The 19,773-nt window shown below is 46.2% G+C and overlaps 1 protein-coding gene across 4 annotated transcripts in view; it reads left to right on the top strand.

Moving 5' to 3' along the window:
- The first annotated feature begins 4,808 nt into the window (after nt 1-4,808).
- dalrd3 (DALR anticodon binding domain containing 3) overlaps nt 4,809-19,773 on the top strand; it is a 35,589-nt gene continuing 20,624 nt past the window's right edge. Inside the window, exons 1-6 of one of the 4 annotated variants that reach the window (XM_078209942.1) lie at nt 4,809-5,032; nt 11,595-11,896; nt 14,416-14,711; nt 16,667-16,719; nt 17,476-17,592; nt 19,358-19,428. In XM_078209942.1, the coding sequence (XP_078066068.1) occupies nt 4,838-5,032; nt 11,595-11,896; nt 14,416-14,711; nt 16,667-16,719; nt 17,476-17,592; nt 19,358-19,428 (1,034 nt within the window). In that variant the 5' untranslated portion in view covers nt 4,809-4,837. Of the gene's footprint in view, nt 5,033-5,177; nt 5,683-8,630; nt 9,001-11,594; nt 11,897-14,415; nt 14,712-16,666; nt 16,720-17,475; nt 17,593-19,357; nt 19,429-19,773 lie in introns of those variants that run through there. The other 3 variants (XR_013497489.1, XM_078209944.1, XM_078209945.1) reach the window with 3 other exon arrangements.

The following is a 19,773-nucleotide window of genomic DNA, read 5'->3' as shown; positions in this document are numbered from 1 at the left end:
TTCATAGAGTACATAGGGGAGAAGGAAAGGAGAGGGTGCAGAATGTAGTGTTACAGTTATAGCTAGGATGTAGGGAAAGATCAACTTAATATAAGGTGGGTCCATTCAAAAGTCTGATGGCAGCAGGGAAGAAGCTATTCTTGAGTCTGTTGGAATGTGACCTCAGACTTCTGCATCTTTTTCCCGATGGAAGGTGGAAGAGAGAATGCCCGGGGTGCATGGGGTCCTTAATTATGCTGGCTGATTTTCCAAGGCTGTAGGAAGTGTAGATGGCATCAATGGATGGGAGGCTGGTTTGCATGAAGGACTGGGCTATGTTCACAGCCCTTTGTAGTTTTTTGCAGTTTTGGCCAGAGCAGGAGCCATACCAAGCTGTGATACAACCAGAAAGAATGCTTTCTATGGTGCATCTGTAAAAATTGTTGAGAATCATAGTGGACATGCCGAATTTCCTTAGCCTCCTAAGCAAGTAGAGGGGTTGGTGGACTTTCTTAACAAAGCATTGGCGTGGAGAGACCGGGACAGGTTGTTGGTGATCTGGGCACCTAGAATCTTTACGCTCTCGACCATTTCCATTTTATCTTCACTCCACCCGTAACTGCCCTGGAATGGAGAAGCTTGCAAGGTCATTTCAATGTCAGCTGCCTTTTTGTGGATCTGGAGCCACATGTAAGCCAGACCAGGGAAGGATGGCGGATTTCCTTCCCTAAAGGAAATATGGCCTATTAAGCCTGCTCCACCATCAGTCCCATTTTGGCTTTAAGTCCCCCAACTTGCTCCCCAACCTCTTAATTGCCTGAGACACCAAAAATTTGTTGATCCCAGACTTAAATCAATTCAATTACCACACCCTCATGGTCAAACACTGGGCAACGGAACACTATATTCTCCCCCAGTGTTATAGCCAATATTCATCCCACAATAAACATTTAACATTCAGTTTGCCAAGATGAGATTTGCAGTCTTAACTTCCAAATCAATAGACAATACCAAAGCTGCACTTACGGACTTCGTATTCAGGGTTAGTGGCTGGGGCAGAAACCATGTCAACATTCAAGATTAAATTGATAAGTAGGTGAAGGAAATAGGTTGGTGTGACATTGGAACGGCATGGTTAAATGCGAGTAGAACTATTTTCTCATGGTATGTAAGCACCCAATGGTTGCTGACCCCTGAAAGCACTACTTCCAGGTCAGTTGGCTGGCTACCAGTTCAATTGAAATCGGTAGTCATGTGAAAAACCTCCTCAGAGGCCGGTGTCCCTTCACCAGATTCCCCTTTGTTAGAATCCCTACAGTGCAGAAGGAGGCCATTCAGCCCATCGAATCTGCACTGACAACAATCCCACCCAGACCCTATCCCCATGTATTTACCCTGCAAATCCCCCCGACACTAAGGGGCAATTTAGCATGGCCAATTCCACCTAACCTGCACATCTTTGGAGTGTGGGAGGAAACCGGAGCACCCGGAGGAAACCCACGCAGACACGGGGAGAACGTACAAACTCTACACAGACAGTGACCCAAGCTGGGAATCGAACCCGGGTCCCTGGTGCCGTGAGGCAGTAGTGCTAACCACTGTGCTACCGTGCCGGCCCCTACAGTGTTTATTTACAAACTCAATTCCACTCCTGAGAGTGCTTCAGGTATAAAGTCAGAATCCGGAATGTCAGAGTATACAGCTGAGGCTCCCTGATTGGGCAGGCAATCAATACCTCAATCAGGGAACTCATACTCTAAGAGGCCAACCTCATGGGCCTCTTTGAGGTCATTAAACCTGAATGCTTCCTGCGTAAATCAATGATTTTACAACCACGGAATGGGAGGATTTGAAAGATGTGTTTTAAATGTCTCAGTGCAAAGCAAGTCCTATCAATCCCTTGGCCTAAACTCCATGCAGGACGACCCAGTCATGGAATCCAGCCCTGTGCTCAGATCCAGTGAAGTGAAAACAATTTGCATTTATATAGCAACTTCCACCATCTCCAAGACCTCACAGACAAAGAAGTACTTTTGATACGTAGTCACTGTTGTAATATAGGAAACAGAGCAGCCAATTTGCACATAGGAAGCTCCCACAGAGTTCCAGGATTTTGACCCAGTGACCACAATAAGTCAGAGTGAAGCATGGCTTGGAGGGAATGTACAGGTGGTGGTGTTCCCATACATCCACTGCCCTGGTCCTTCTAGGAGGTAGAGGTTGCAGGTTTGAAAGGTGGTATTGAAGAAACCTTGCTGAGTTGCTGGCATTAACATAAGAATTAGGAGCAGGAATAGGCCATCTGGCCCCTCGAGCCTGCTCCGCCGCTCAATAAGATCATGGCTGATCTTTTCGTGGATTCAGCTCCACTTACCTACCTACTCACCATAACCCTTAATTCCTTTACTGTTCAAAAATGTATCTATCCTTGCCTTAAAAACATTCAATGAGTTGGCCCCAACTGCTTCACTGGGCAGGGAATTCCACAGATTCACAACCCTTTGTGTGAAGAAGTTCCTCCTCAACTCAGTCCTAAATCTGCTCCCCCTTATTTTGAAGCCATGCCCCTAGTTCTAGTTTCAGCCCCCCCCCCCCCCAGTTGAAACAACCTCCCTGCTTCTATCTTATCTATTCCCTTCATAATTTTATATGTTTCTATAAGATCTCTCATTCTTCTGAATTCCAATGAGTATAGCCCCAGTCTACTCAGTCTCCCCTCATAAGCCAACCTTATAGATGATGCATACTGAATCGATGGTGGAGGGAATGAACGTTTAAGGTGGTGGATGGAGTGCCAATCAAGCAGTTTGTCCGGGATGGTGTCAAGCTTCTTGAGTGTTGCTGGTGCTGGACTCATCCAGGCAAGCAGGGAGTTTTCCATCATACTCGACTTGTGCCTTGTCAATGGTGGACAGGCTCTGGGGAGTCAGGAGTTGTGGCCACAGTATTTATCTAGCTGGTTATGTTCAGTTTCTCCTCAATAGTAGCTCCCAGGATGTTGATAGTGGGGAATTCAACAATGGTAAGGGGAGATGGTTAGATTCTCTCCTGTTGGAGATGGTCATTGCCTGGCCCTTGTGTGGCACAAATGTTACTTGCCACTTATCAACCCAAGTCTGAATATTCTCCACGTTTTGATATAGAATCATAGAATCATAGAAACCCTACAGTACAGAAAGAGGCCATTCGGCCCATCGAGTCTGCACCGACCACAATCCCACCCAGGCCCCACCCACATATTCCTACATATTTTACCCGCTAATCCCTCTAATCTACACATCCCATGACACTAAGGGGCAATTTTTTAGCATGGCCAATCAACCTAACCCGCACATCTTTGGACTGTGGGAGGAAACCGGAGCACCCGGAGGAAACCCACGCAGACACGAGGAGAATGTGCAAACTCCACACAGACAGCGACCTGAGCCGGGAATCGAACCCGGGACCCTGGAGCTGTGAAGCAGCAGTGCTAACCACTGTGCTACCGTGCCGCCCATATACATTGGCATGAACTGCTTCAATATCTGAAGAGTTGCGAGTGGTGCTGAACATTGTGCAATTGTGATGACACTGTGCCTTTCAGAAATGTATTTGTGTTATATTTCTTGTGCAGCATTATTTTTAGCAGTCATTTCAATTTATTGGTGTCTCTTAGTCTATAACCAGCATCCCCTGTTGTTACTGCAGCAGCATAATTAATCTGGAACGTTTGTTTTAATCTGGGCCAATACAGGGTTGTTATGTTAGTGATTTCCCCTGGGATTTTTCAGAGTAGGGTTTGACAGGAAAAGTCATGTGATTGGGTGGGGTTAGGCTCACAGAGAGAAACCCAGTTCAGTTGGTGCTTGGGAGCTGTAGAGAGAAGTAGCTCTTTCTCTCTCTGAAGATAGGAGACTGGGATCTGCCAAAAAAACGGGTCACTTTCTCTGAAGTTCTGCTGTTTGAGGTTAGATGTTTCTCTGGAGACTGCCGTATGGGAATCAAAAGACAGGTTTCTTTCTAGATCTCGGTCCAGGGGTGTTAAAAGGCTGGAAATCTAGCATCCACATGAACATCTTTTTTTGGTGCAAACTTGTTTTGAAGAAGGATGTATGACCACGGGGATATTGCTTAAATTGAAACTAAAGTGATAACTAGCTATTCAGAATTAACTTGTCATGTTTAAGTATTTAAATTGGTAAACGTTATGCTAATTCTTTTTGTTATATTCTAACTATGTTCTTAAATCAAATTTGTTTTAATAAAAGCTTCCTAGTGGATTAATAGAATCATACCTGGAGCGAAACACTTTATGCTCATCCTAATGCCAAAATCAAAAAAAGTTAGCATCTAGCTAACTTCATGATATACCTTGGAGCTTCTGATCTGATTCCCCAACACAATCATCAGCGAACATCCCCAGTTTCGGACCTGATGATGAAGGGATGGTCACTGATGAAGCAATCGAAAATGGTTGTGCCTTGGACGTTACTCTGAAAATCCTGCTTCTGACTTTACGATGGAAGGAAGATCAGTAAGTCTCTCGGCATATAGCATCACCAATAAACTTCACAAAAATCACAGAGTTGTCACAGTGCCATTATGAGGCCATTTGGCCCATCGCGTCTGCACTTGCTCTCTAAATGAGCAATTCACTCAGTGCCATGCCCTGTCCTCACCCAGCATAGTCTTCCTTTCTTTTCGTTTTGCATGAAGACATTTAAAATAATTCTTTAAGATGCTGGCAGTCCATTGAAGGGATTTAAAGGAATTCTTTAGGATGCTGACAGTGCATTGAGCTGGGGAGGGGTTTCCATGGTAACCCAGTGGAACCGGATGTTGGCGGTGACCCGGAAGCGCCGCTCTGGGGGTCAGCAGGATGGAGGCCGCCATGGCCGTCGCTCCGGAGTTCAGCCTCTCCGCCTGCTCGGCCGCGCTGGAGGCGGCTCTGCGGGGCCCGGGCCCAGCGCAGGGCGGCCGGGTTTGGTTCAAGGAGAGGAGCGAGTGCAACCTGAGAGGCCGGGACTGGATAGCGCCCAGAGCGGCCCTGAGCAAACTCTACCCGCGGGGCCAGGTGGGCGAGCGGAGCGGAGTTGAGCTAGGCCGCAACCTTGGGGGAGGGGAGTTCAAGGGGCAAAGGTCAGAGAGCCTTCAACCCAGATTGGCCAAAAGCACAAGTTAAAGTTTATTTATTAGTGTGACAAGTAGGCTTACATTAACACTGCAATGGAGTTACTGTGAAAATCCTCTAGTCGCCACACTCCGGCGCCTGTTCAGGTACACTGAGGGAGAATTTAGCATGGCCAATGCACCCTAACCAGCACGTCTTTCAGACTGCGGGAGGAAACCGGAGCATTTGGAGGAAACCCACGCAGACACGGGGAGAACGTGCAGACTCCACACAGACAGTGACCCAACCTGGGAATGGAACCCGGGTCCCTGGTGCTGTGAGGCAGCAGTGTTAACCACTGCGCCACCGTGCTGCCCCATATTGAGGCATTGAGATGAGGCAAGGCAACACCCAAGACCACACTGGGATAACCTCCACTGGAACAGAGAATGCAAAATGTGAAGATTTTTTTCTGAAAATGAAGAGTTTGGATAGAGCGCAATGCCTGAAAATCTTCTCATCTCGTGGCAGCAATAGTTTAGAGGGCTGAATGGCCTCCTTGTCCTCGAGACTATTTTTTTTCCTCTGAGTGGGGAAGAAACACTGGATGTTTGGTGGGTCATCAATTTGAAATAGTCAAGCCAGTGAGCAGTGTTGGGAGAAAACCTCTTGACCACGTTTTGTAAACCGAATCCAGGGACCCAGCCACATCACCTGAGGCTTACAGGCGCACGGTGATTCCAGCTATCAGGGCATCTGCACGGCTTTGCATACAGGCATTGTTTGTCTTTCCAGTGGCCAGCAGCCGCTCAGGCTTTGTTCAGCACTTTGCGGTCAGGGGAATTTCTCTTCAAGTTAATTTCACAGGAAAGCTCCATGCAATCTCTAAGTTTATTTATTAGTGTCACAAGTAGGTTTACATTAACACTACAATGAAGTTACTGTGAAAATCCCCTAGTCGCCACACTCCGGTGCCTGTTCGGGCACACTGAGGGAAAATTTAGCATGGCCAATGCGCATTACCAGCACGTCCTTTGGACTGTGGGAGGAAACCGGAGCACCCGGAGGAAATCCAGGCTGACATGGGGAGAACGTGCAGATTCCGCACAGACAGTGACTCAAGCCGGGAATCAAACCCGGGTCCCTGGCGCTGTGAGGCAGCAGCGCTAACCACTGTGCCACCATGCCACCCCAGGGATTATCCTGAGATTTGCTTGGGGGGTGGAAGGGGAACAGCGTGAGGCGTTTGGATTGCAGTCACCATGCTTGAGTTGTGTAAGTTAAAGCCCCTCAATGCAAGTTCCCCCCAACTCCTACTGTTTGAAAACAGGAGATTGACAGCTCTCCCACAGATCAGAATCTGCCCTGCCACTGACCCGCCCAGGTTAACTGTCCGCAGGGCAGTGCTTGGTTATGTGACTCCTCATTTGCATGAAGTTGGGAAGAAGGCAGTGTTCCCTGTGGACACAGTACCTCAGCCAGGGACTGTCCCTCCAATACCAGAACATGTAGCTGACCAGAGTTTATGCAGCAAGGTGTTGGAGCTGTGAATAACTTTCAAATAGAAAAATTCTGTGGATACGTGATGTGTGGGGCGAATCAGAAGTCGAGAGAGATGTGCGAGTTAGGTGGATTGGCCATGCTAAATTGCCCCTTAGTGTCAGGGGAACTAGCTAGGGTAAATGCATGGGGTTATGGGGATAGGGCCTGGGTGGGTGGTCAGTGCAGAATCGATGGGCCGAATGGCTTCCTTCCGCACTGTAGGAATTTTATGATTCTATGACAATGGGATTATTTTTGGATTGTATTTAAGTGAAAAGCAATCAAACCTGATTGTTTCACTTGGCATTCTGGTGGAATACCTGATGCTGTTTGCGATTGCAAATCCAAGATAAGTGAGCATTACTCAAATGGTTCCGTATTCCTTAGGTTGAGGCATCTCCAACATAGTAGTTTCATATCCCAGTAAAAAATACATGTTATTGCCGTCGCATTTTCAATTCAGTACCTCACAGCATTTAATGAGTGGATTCAACGACAGCAAAGACCATGATAGCTACAGCATACACAAAACAAGTCTGCTCAACTCTTTGGTGGAATGAAGTAAAAGTAGTTATTCTCAATGAGGCAGTCTGACACACGGCTGGGATTTAAGTCTTAACCTTTGCAAATATTGATATCAGTGTCCCTAGTTGAAGTTTCGCTCCTTGGCTTAGTAGATAAATATACTTCCCACTGTGGCAAAAATTATACATGTCCAGAAGTGTCCAATGGATGATCCATTCCAGACTCCTCCTGAGGTCCCCAGCATCAGACACCAATCTCCAACCAGTTTGACTCCATGTGATATCAAGAAATGATGACACTGTGGTTAGCACAGCTGCCTTACAGCACCAGGGACCTGGGTTCGATTCCAGCCTCGGGTCACTGTGTGGAGTTTGCACATTCTCACGTGTTTGCTTGGGTTTCCTCTGGGTGCTCCGGTTTCCTCCCACAGTGCAAAGATAGCATTCATTGAATCCCTGCAGTGCAGATGGAGCCCATTCAGCCCATCAAGCCTCGACTGGTAATCCCACCCAGGCTTTACCCCCATAACCTCACGTACTTACCCTGCTAATCCCCCTAACCTACACATTTTGGGACACTAATGGGCAATTTAGCATAGACAATTAACATAACCTGCACATTTTTGGACTGTGGGAGGAAACTGGAGCACCCGGAGGAAACTCACACAGACACATGGAGCACATGGAGACTCCACACAGACTCAGGGAGTGATGCAAGTACGGGAATCGAACTTGGGTCCCTGGCACTGTGAGGCAGCACTGCTAACCACTGTGCCACTGGGGACATTTGCTCCCAATAATGCCTGCTTTCAAAAAAAAAACACAGAATGGAGGAATTTAGGGAAGTGTTTCACCTGATCCCTCTCCAGCGCGCAGTACTCCAGTTGCAGTCTTGCCAAACCTGTTGCAACCAAGGCCAATGTTCCAATTGCTTTACTAATTTCTTGCTGCATCTGCTTGCTAACTTTGTATTCCTTGTACGAGTGCGCCTTAGTCCCTGTCAACATTTACAAGTTTCACGCCTTTTAAAAAAAATTGTGCTTTTCTGTTCTTACTACCAAAGTGATCCAAAGGGCTGCAGTTAAGTTACATTTGCCCTCCACCCATAGGCTAAGAAAGAAGAAAAGTAGGGTTCAATTGCTTGGTGTCTATACCCCTTGCACAGGCTCCTTGGTCTAGAAGCATGATTCTCACTTCAGAGCTTTTGTTAAGTTAGTTTGCGAGAAATCCTGGGTTCAAACCCCGGGTGAGCCCTCACTTGGGGAGGTTGGTTTAGCTCAGTTGGCTGGATGGCTGGTTAGTGATGCAGAGCTAACACCAACAGCGTGGGTTCAATTCCTGTACCGACTGAGGTTATTCACAAAAGCATCACTTTCTCAACCTTATCCCTGCCTGAGGTGCGGTGATCCTCAGGTTAAATCATGACCTCTGGGAGCTAATGACTTTCATTTTCCTGTGCCTTTTGCAGATAACTGGGCATATGTGTGTAGCCATTGGGTGAGAACTTCAGTCAGTGAGCTACAGAAAAAATACATCACCATGTTGGATCACACATGAAGAAAGGGCACTTAGAGGAATTAATGGAGGACTTGGTTCGGTGTGTGACACTCCCCACAATGCTTTCCAACCAAGACACAGCAGTTAGAGCAGAGCTGGGAGCAGTAAACCAATCAAGACTCGATTAACCAGCCTTCGTGCCTAGGTGCTTTCCCTATTCTGTCACATAGGAAGTGCAAAAAACACCGGCACTTGGAGCCTGTGATGGCTCAACCCAACACAGCAGAGCCTGAAGGAAACTATATGTGATTTCACTTTGATTATTATTAATTACCCAACATTCATAATTCATTCAAAGCGCTAGAGGAGGTAATCAGTTCACACGATAGTGTGAAAGAATGTTTTACAGAACAAATGTACGAAATGCTTTATCAAAATAGTTTTAAGTACTGCCATGGCGAAATGTCTGATAAAGAGCATTCTGGAGGAGAGTGGAGTGGTGACCTGTGACAATAAAATAACACCTGGCACCACAGATACAGCTCAAGTTTTAGCAGAAGTGTGCATTTAATAACAACACTAAACTGTGAACGTTTTATATGATGTGGAGATGCCGGCGTTGGACTGGGGTAAACACAGCAGGAGGTCTCACAACACCAGGTTAAAGTCCAACAGGTTTATTTGGTAGCACAAGCCACTAGCTTTCAGAGCGCTGCTCCTTCAACAGGTGAGTGGGAGTTCTACTCACAACAGGGCACATAAAGACACAAACTCAATTTACAAAATACTGCATTATTTTTTAATTAGAACTCCCACTTACCTGATGAAGGGGCAGTGCTCTGAAAGCTAGTGGTTTGTGCTGCCAAATAAACCTGTTGGACTTTAACCTGGTGTTGTGAGACTTCTTACAACATTTTATATTGCAGTAGTTTTCAATTGCTTGTTTACTGAAGCACTTCTGACCAAGGGAGCAACGTTAGGCCCAGTTATAGCATTTACACTTCGACTGTAGGTTATAATTTCTGGCTTGTTTCTCTCAAAGTGTTTGAAACATTTCTGTTCCCAACCCAAAAAAATTTCTCTGGTCATTTCTACTGAATTGTCACCACCAGCAATTTAGCCGAAGAGGTATATCACAGATTAGCAAGAAATCACTACCCAGCTGTGTCGTCCGCGGCTCAGTTTGGTAGCACACTTGCCTCTGGGTCCCTCGGTTCAAGTCTCACTCCAGGGCTCCAAGGACAAAAATCAGGGGTGACACTTCAGTGCCGTACGGAGGGAGTGCTGCACTGTCAGAGGTGCCATCTTTCAGATGAGACAACTGTGGGCCCCATCCTCCCGCTTGGGTGGGTGTAAGACATCCTACGGCACTATTTCGAAGAAGAGCAGGGGAGATATCCCAATGTCCTGACCAATATCAGTCAGCATTGCAGAAACAGATTATCTGGTCATTACCATGTTGTCATTTGTGGGAGCTTGCTGTATGGAAATCGACTGCCGTGTTTCCTACATTACAGCAGTGACCACACGACAAAACTACTTCAAAGCGTGTTGAGATATCCAGCGACCCTGAAAAGTGCTACATAAATGCAAATCTTTTTTCAGGAGCAAGAACGCTAGCTAACATGCTCCCACTTTCCCCCCTTTTCCTAGGATGCCGAGACTAGGTGTTACATCTGACCTCACCTTGCAAATAAATATGTGTCAAAGCCGGATCAGACCCGCCTGATCTGCACAGCAAAATGCACTAACCAAAATCAACCACATTGTGGAGACCCAAAGCAAACATGGTCCACATAGCAGCTTGTTTTCGCAATAATTATAGGGACTGAGGTTCTATTATTTACCATGTTTCCCCTTCCCTCCAAGATCATAGAATCTCTATAGTGCAGAAGGAGGCCATTCAGCCCATCAAGTCTGCACCAACCACAATCCCACCCAGGCCCTAACGCCATAACCCCACATATTTACCCCACTAATCCCCTGACACTAGGGTCAATTTAGCATGACCAATCAACCTAACCTGCACACCTTTGGACTGTGGGAGGAAACCCACGCAGACATGGGGAGAATGTGCAAACACCCCACAGATGGTGACCCGAGGCTGAAATTGCACCCGGGTCCCTGGCACTGTGAGGTAGCAGTGCCAACCACTGCCATCGTGTCACCCCAAAGATCACTGCACTACTACCATTCTGTACTCTTGCACTTCCTTTCAATCTATCACTCCACCACTGCTGGTCATGCCTTCAGCTGCCAATGTCATGGGCGTTGCTAACCCTCCAAGTTTGGCCTAGCATCTCCAAGAATTGAAGATCAATCTCCAGGACACTTGCTGTGTGCAAGCATCGAGAAACGTCATTGGGACGTTAAAATAGAATTTTTTTTGTCATTTTCTTTAAACATTTCTCTTTACCAAATATAAAAATATTGAAAATGGGGGAATTAAAGGCTATGTGCTGACAGTTGAGCATCATCCAATTGGCTAATGAGTCTTTTTGCTTTCCACTTGGAGTGGGATGGCCGCATGTCACAAGGATGGATGTGTTGGCCAACTAATGGTTGAAGAATTGGGGGGGAGGAGGGGGGGGAAGTCACTTGATAAAACCCCTAGGAATACAATCGGTCACATTTGGCAACCCTGCTCAGGACCCCAAGCTTTAAAATTCCCCCCATCCCCAGAAACCTCTCCATTTATTTTTCAGATGCTCCAATAAAACCTCCCTCTTTGCCCTGATGTGACTCTGCATCAGATTTGGTCTGATTTATCGCTCTTGTGGTTCTTAAAAGCCAAGTTTGGGAATAATCTTTCTTCAAAGTTGTCCTCTCAAAGTTTCAGCCCATCTTTTCTCGTGTAAATACCAGCTGAACCGCTCTCATTTTTCTGTTTTTCTTCTTTAATAATTGTTAGCCCTCGAGATGCAAAACAATTGTAAATAATCCCAGTCTTCAAATGGTTTCAGGTTCCTGAAGATCTCATTGAGAGATTGTTGTCGGAGTACCGTCAGCGCCTCTACATTCAGAGCTGCAAGCAAACGGACAAGGGAGTGATGATCCGCCTAGACCATCCTGCCCTTTTCATGCAAGTCCTGAGCAATCTCCCTCTCTACACGAGACCTTTGAAGGCCCCCTCAGCCAGGAAGAAATGTGTGATTCTGAATTGCGTCGCTTTGCAGGGGAATAAAGGACTGGAATCACTTACAGTTAGTCATTTACGAACTATCCTACTAGTTGACCATCTTGCTGTGGTGCTAAGACAGCAAGGGTGAGTTTTACTTAAATAACCTTAACCTGCTCACATGCAATGTTCTTAAGACTCCTGGTCTGTGGGTCTTAATCATTGACTGTACCTTGCAAGGCAGGAGCTCCAAGCTGACACTAATTGATTTGATTTAATTAATATTGTCACATGTATTAGTATACAGTGAAAAGTATTGTTTCTTGCTCACTATACAGACAGCACACCGTACATAGGGAAGGAAAGGAGAGAGTGTGCAGAATGTAGTGTTACAGTCTTAGCTAGGGTGTAGAGAAAGATCAACTTATTGCGAGGTAGGTCCATTCAAAAGTCTGATGGCAGCAAGGAAGAAGCTACTTGAATCGGTTGATATGTGATCTCAGGCTTTTGTATCTTTTTCCCAATGGAAGAAGGTGGAAGACAGTCTGTCCAGGGTGTGTGGAGTCCTTGATTATCCTGGCTTCTTTTCCGAGGCAGCGGAAAGTGTAGACAGTGTCAGTGAATGGGAGGCTTGTTTGCAAGATGAACGGATTCATTCACGACCCTTCGGAGTTTCTTGCGGTCTTGGACAGAGCAGGAGCCATACCAAGCTGTGATACAACCAGAAATAATGCTTTCTATGGTGCATCTGTACAAGAAGTTGGTGAGAGTTGTAGCAGACATACCAAATTTCCTTAGTTTCCTGAGAAAGATACCAATATTTAAAAACACTTTTTAAGATAAATCAAGACAGTTTAACTTTCTTCTCATGTTAATTAATGCAATCATTGTGATTATTAATACATTTCAACAGCTTAAGTCATTTAAAATGGTCAACAGTTGCATTGAAATACCAATAGGAATCACGAGTAAATGGTTGAGATTTTAGCACTTCCTCAGGTTCTTGCACATTTTTTCAATTTACGGAATGCACAAGGCTCTAAGACTTCGAGTGCCCAGGGCACTACACCTCAGAGCTGGTGCGTTCAGGAAAAGGGGGAAGAAATCTGATAACTTCGAGACCCCTTCACCGCGACAATTATCCTTTGCCTCTGGTTCTGTTCCCTCCCCGATTGCTCACAGGCACAGGGTTTGAGTCTCCCTAAAGAAGCTTCAAACCACATGTGCTGCCCACCAGCAATACTGATCATTTTGATGTCCATATGATTGCCTGCCCCGAAAACCCTTGTTTACATCACTTGCAGCTTCCTAAACTATTTGACACAAACGTCCTTGTCTGGGTCAATCTCACACCGAATTCAAATACCTGCATTGACCCAACCTGCCTTTGAGAACCCCTACTACCCTACAACATTTGGAATATTGCGTGCAGTTCTGGTCACCTCACTATAGGAAGGATGTGGAAGCGCTGGAAAGAGTGCAGAGGAGATTTACCAGGATGCTGCCTGGTTTGGAGTGTCGGTCTTATGAGGAAAGGTTGAGGGAGCTAGGGCTGTTCTCTCTGGAGCGGAGGAGGCTGAGGGGAGACTTAATAGAGGTTTATAAAATGATGAAGGGGATAGATCGAGTGAACGTTCAAAGACTATTTCCTCGGGTGGATGGAGCTATTACAAGGGGGCATAACTATAGGGTTCATGGTGGGAGATATAGGAAGGATATCAGAGGTAGGTTCTTCACGCAGAGAGTGGTTGGGGTGTGGAATGGACTGCCTGCAGTGATAGTGGAGTCAGACACTTTAGGAACATTTAAGCGGTTATTGGATAGGCACATGGAGCACACCAGGATGGTAGGGAGTGGGATAGCTTGATCTTGGTTTCAGATGAAGGTCGGCACAACATCGTGGGCCGAAGGGCCTGTTCTGTGCTGTAATGTTCTATGTTCTAACAGCTACAACAACCCCTACAACAGCTCATAAATCTGCTTCTCTGAACTTTATCTCTTGTACACCCCTATTCCTCTGCACTAACCTCGGGTAGAGCATTCAACTGTCTCACCCCAACTATCTTAGAATCCCTACAGTGCAGAAGGAGGCCATTTGGCCCATCGGGTCTGCATTGACCACAATCCCACCCAGGCCCTATCCCCATAACCCCATTTACCCTGTTAGTCCCCCTGACACTAAGGGGCAATTTAGCCTGGCCAATCAACCTAACTCGCACATATTTGGAGTGTGGGAGGAAACCGGAGCACCCGGAGGAAACCCATGCAGAGATGGGGAGAGCGTGCAGTCTCCACACAGATAGTGACCCGAGCTAGGAATTGAACCCAGGTCTGTGAGGCAGCAGTGCTAACCACTGTGCCACGGTGCCGCTCCCCCAATTCTAAGACTCCAGTCCTTTGGTAACCTCAAAGGAGGTCACACTTGAGTCATATTTACGTTTTCTGTCACTGTCCAATGTTTGTTTCTCTGATGCACCTGATGACAGGTTCTGTACAAATGCACCTTCCTGTGTGAAAGCTATTTCTACCCGCGCCCTTGGGTTCTTATAGTTCTGGGAGCCAGTGTTTCAGAAAGTCAATGGTCAGTAATACTCTGTGTTGGGTACAGCTTTCATTTTCTTGTTTATTGAATTTCTCTCACTTCTAACCCACTGCTCTTCCTTTAGCTGCATAGTGCACACAACACCAAATCTCCCCCAAAATACCTCCGCCTGCAACTTCCTGAAGTTATTGAGAGTCACTTGGCCGTCCGCCCGGCAAAGCACATCCAACGAGGGAAGAGTCTCCATCCTGAAGAAGATTTTGTCGGAGTCCGTTTATACACAGCTCGGGAAGTTCGAGGCCCCTTCAGGCCAGGCACATGATACGCTTCCAAAAGATGTTGTCTTCAATGTGCATTTAAGACAGTTTGTGAAGGAGAAGGAACTAGAAGGTTACGATACCAACTTGGACGTGGCTCTAGGTAGGTCCTAACTATTTTTTGTAAAAAACAAGGAAGTTTGAAATTTCCCTTCCTCATTTATTAGTAAAATAGGAACACAATGAAAGGATCAGACAAAATTATGTGGAAGCCCCCTCTCTCTCTCAAAAATGCAAAGTGGAAGATAAACATTCCCAAATTTTCCTCTTGTATGTAAAACACAATGGGGGTGCGCTTACCTTCTCATCCCGCTGGTCGATGGGTGGAGCGAGCCAGTAAGGTCGCAAATGAGGCAAAAAATTGAGTTTGTGATGGATTTCTTGCCTATCGTGATCTTACTGGCCCCGGATATCCAGTGAGATCAGCCTTGCGCCCGGGATTTGGCGGGTTGGGGGCAATTGGCCGGGGAGGCCAACGATCATGGGATGGGGAGGTGGGCGCTTTCCAGGAGGGGGAAGGCGACTGACAGATCTCTCTGTTCCCTTGCACAGAACAGAGAGCTGCACATGCGCAATTGCGCCTTCTACTTTCAGCAGCCAGCTTTCTAGCGAGCCCTGCCCCCCCTCTCCCTAAACAGATTGTGCATTTTCTTTCAGATTGGCATAAGATTGGACTTGCAGCCTTCAAAAAAAGGGAGAAAACACCTCTTGCCTTTTGCAGACCTCTGGAGAGAGGTACCAATTTTCTAGTAGGTAGTAGGTCTCAATTTCCAGAGAGGGAGAGAGAGAAAGAGCGACTGCTCTGATCAAATTCAAACAGCAACTGCCTGCTTGTGTCTCTGTAAGGCTAATCCATTAGCACATGATTCTCTCTTCTTGTCAATCAACCTAATTAAACCCCACTCTGAAACCCCAGGGGACAACCCAACAATAACAAAGCTGCATTAACTCAGATTAAAATAAACACTGCAACAATTAGGAGCAATTATTCTTCTGCATGCTCAGCATGTGGGCTATTGATGTTTTGTTTGCACTTCAGTCCCATGCTCCTGATCTATGGACACCCGGCATGGAGGGGAGCGGGGAAGGCGGAGGACCTCCTCGTGAACCTGCTCCTGGGCCTGGCCAAACTTGCCATCAATAGGTCCAGGCAGCGGGCAACCGAGGGGGTCATCCGACCCGACTGTCTGCCCCTCTACTGGCTACATTCGCAGTCGGGTGTCCCTGGAGAGGGAGTACACGGTGTCCGAGGGCACTGTTGAGGATTTCCATGCTCGTTGGGCACCACAGGGGCTGGGGTGCATTATCGATCCTTTTACCCACATTTTGGTTTGATGTTTTAAGTTTCCTTTCTGTTTTGTTTTCGATCGGTTCCCTTTTTTGAACTGCCCCTTTTAATTTATCCCTCAATTAATTTGATTTGGTTCATCAGTTTGGTCAGAAAGATTGCTCAGGAAGTGGGCTGTTGGTTGCAGACAAGCAGCACAGTAATCAGAGCTGCTGTATAAAACAGTCCCCTCATAGGAAACACGACACAAGTACATTTCTTAAAGGCACAGTATCGTTTTGTTTAAATTCAGCTATTTCCTCCATAGCTACAACATGAATTTATAATTAATACATCATTTATACATCCAGATTGGGAATAGAACTGGATAAAAGCAAATTACTGCGGATGCTGGAATCTGAAACCAAAAGAGAAAACGCTGGAAAATCTCAGCAGGTCTGGCAGCATCTGCAAGGAGAGAAAAGAGCTGACGTTTCGAGTCCAAAGGGTCCAAAGACAAAGGGTCATCTGGACTCAAAATGTCATCTCTTTTCTCTCCTTACAGATGATGCCAGACTTGCTGAGATTTTCCAGCATTGTCTCTTTTGGTTTGGGAATGGAGCTAATGGGGAGTCTGGTACGATTGTGACAGGCTCGACTGAATGGATCATTTAGAAGTGACAAGTTGACAGCTAGGGTGCATCATTCTTTGTGTATATGAGCTCAGAAAGCTATTTACTTTTCCAGCACTGTCAGATATTAACTAATATAATTGATTCTACTTTGTACAGTGCAGGAGGAAGCCCTGAGACAGATAGCAGAGCTTCAGGACATTGTCTTACAGGTCAGTGACAGCATAACTTCCCCTGTGAAACACACGCTCCACAGACTGAACTGTCCCCTGTTGATTCCCGCTCTAATCGACAAGTCGGTGTGCTGAGTAACGCCCCCTTGTAAAGCCACAGAATGTTGTGATTGTGATATTTCCCTCTTTCTGAACCAGCCATCTCTGTGGGTTTCTGAGTGACGCAGCCTTTAAATGATGGATAGATTTGTCCTGTAAACTATCAAAAAATGGGTGGACATGTTCACCCTGCAAGAGATAGTTGCACTCCATGAATTGTGCAAAGTGGCAGTACCTTTAGACACGGTGCCTGGCACTCTGGAACAGGAGACTAGATTTGTCAAAAGTAAAACATTTGTATAATAATGGGTGGGCAAACAGATTGAAGGTAATTCGCAGAAGATGCAAAGGTGGCTATGAGGATTTTGCTTGAACAAAATCAGAGTAGTGAAGATCTGGAATCCACTGTTTGAAAGAAGATTGAGTAATAACTTTCGAAGGAGCATTGGATCAATTCTAAGGGGAAAGCAGGGCTTTGGGAATAATTGTGCAGCTCTTTCAAAGAGCTGGTGTAAACGCGATGGTCCTGATTTTACCGAGGCTCGCAGCACGGCATTCTCCGTTGGCCTCAGGCGCGATCTTATGAGCCTCGGGCGGGCGTGCCGGTAAAATTCCGGCCCTTGGCTCTGATTAGGATGAATTCGGAAGTAAAAATGTTTTTTTTTTTAAATAACCAAAATGCGTTTTGCGTCTTAGGAGGATGCTGAGGAGTGTCTGGTGATCCATGTGGTGGGCTGTGAGGAGCAATTTCAACAGCAGAAGAGTGACCTACTCTGGCAAATCCTGAATACCAGCCTAGACCGAGTGACTCAGGTTAGTTTGACAGGTACAAACAGGCCATGCTATTGAATGGCAGATTAAGCTTGAAAGGCTGAATGGCCTACTCCTGTTCTTAGGTAGAGCACAGTAAGAAGTCTCACAACACCAGGTTAAAGTCCAACAGGTTTATTTGGTAGCAAATACCATAAGCTTTCGGAGCGTGCTGCTCCTTCGTCAGATGGAGTGGTCTCTGTTCTCCAACAGTGCACAGACACAGAAATCAAGTTACAGAATACTAATTAGAATGCAAATCTCTACAGCCAGCCAGGTCTTAAAAGGTACAGATAATGTGGTTGGAGGGAACATTAAACACAGGTTAAAGAGATGTGTATTGTCTCCAGACAGAACAGCTGGTGAGATTATGCAAGACCAGGGGCAAGCTGTGGGGGTTACTGATAATGTGACATAAATCTAACATCCCGGTTTAGGCCGTCCTCATGTGTGCGGAACTTGGCTATCATACTGATAGCATAATCTTGCATAATCTCACCAGCTGTTCTGTCTGGAGACAATACACATCTCTTTAACCTGTGTTTAATGTTCCCTCCAACCACATTATCTGTACCTTTTAAGACCTGGCTGGCTGTAGAGATTTGCATTCTAATTAGTATTCTGTAACTTGATTTCTGTGTCTGTGCACTGTTGGAGAACAGAGACCACTCCATCTGACGAAGGAGCAGCACGCTCCGAAAGCTTATGGTATTTGCTACCAAATAAACCTGTTGGACTTTAACCTGGTGTTGTGAGACTTCTTACTGTGCTTACCCCAGTCCAACGCCGGCATCTCCACATCTTAGGTAGAGCCGCAGAGGATTTCCATTCGAACGTAGGAGTCCATTCAGGAGCCCATCCACTAGTAATATTCGCCACACGGTGGGCAGCACGGTGGCACAGTGGTTAGCACTGCTGCCTCACAGCGCCAGGGGCCCGGGTTCGATTCCCAGCTTGGCTCACTGTCTGTGCGGAGTCTGCACATTCTCCCCCGTGTCTGTGTGGGTTTCCTCCGGGTGCTCCGGTTTCCTCCCACAGTCCAAAGCTGTGCGGGTTAGTTGGATTGGCCATGATAAATTGTTCCTTAGTGCCAGGGGGACTAGCTAGGGTAAATGCATGGGGTTTTGGGGATAGGGCTTGGGAGGGATTGTGGTCGGTGCAGGCTCGATGGGCCGAATGGCCTCCTTCTGCTCTGTAGAGATTCTATGATTCTACTTGGAGTCTGGAATCTGTTTTTCTTCCATCCTGTCTGGTTGGCTATTCCAGTCATGTGTTATTTGCATGGTTCAGATGTTTGAGTCAAACCGTTTCTTTTGGCCTGTACGACCAGGCAATGGGCAAAGATTAAAGTGAGCTTTGTGGATGTACAGATAAAGCCTTCAAATCACCGGGTAAAACTTGAATTAAGTGGAGGATTCCCAACGGCTATTTGAGTTTAAAGCTACCAAGACATGAAATTCAAACAGTTTCAAAACTTTAGTCACACCCTTTTCTCTCTCAAACTAATGAGTAGCTGGTTGCAATATTCATAATTTTGCCCTGAAGTGACCCCTCACTGTGAAAAGAATATTGGTGTGGTCCATGCATCACCCAACATGTTTGAAGCCGTTTTATTCTGTAATTAACTTGCTGGATTCCAGTATGTGGGATCCTTTTGTCTGTATAGTGCACAGGAAACAATACTTTTCACTGTATACGAATACATGTGACAATAAATCAAATCAAATCAAACCTGATATTTTACAATGTATTTTTCTTTCATCCACAGAAGCACCTCGTGTGTGGCCCAGTGAAAATAACTGGCAAAAACTCTCACATCAGTGCTGTTCAGTACTTCCAGTAAGTCCCTTTGTAGCTAATCTGCACAAAAAAACAAGGGATGTCACAATTCAGGCGTGCTTGCCTTCATCGGCCGGGGCATTGAGTTCAAGAGTTGGGAAATCATGTTGCAGCGATATAAAACCTTGGTCAGGCTGCATTTGGAGTACTGTGTGCAGTTCTGGTCACCGCACTACCAGAAGGACGTGGAAGCTTTGGAGAGAGTGCAAAGAAGGTTCACCAGGGTATTGCCTGGTCTCAAGGGTGTTGGCTCTGAGGAGAGGTTGAATAAATTTAGGATTGTTTTCACTGGAAAGATGGAGGCTGAGGGGAGACCTGACAGAGGTCTACAAAATTGTGAGAGGC

Source organism: Mustelus asterias, chromosome 3 (assembly GCF_964213995.1).
Source record: "Mustelus asterias chromosome 3, sMusAst1.hap1.1, whole genome shotgun sequence".
NCBI classification, from domain to species: domain Eukaryota; kingdom Metazoa; phylum Chordata; class Chondrichthyes; order Carcharhiniformes; family Triakidae; genus Mustelus; species Mustelus asterias.
Note: the sequence above shows the minus strand (reverse complement) of the source record. Positions and strands in the feature narration are given on the sequence as shown.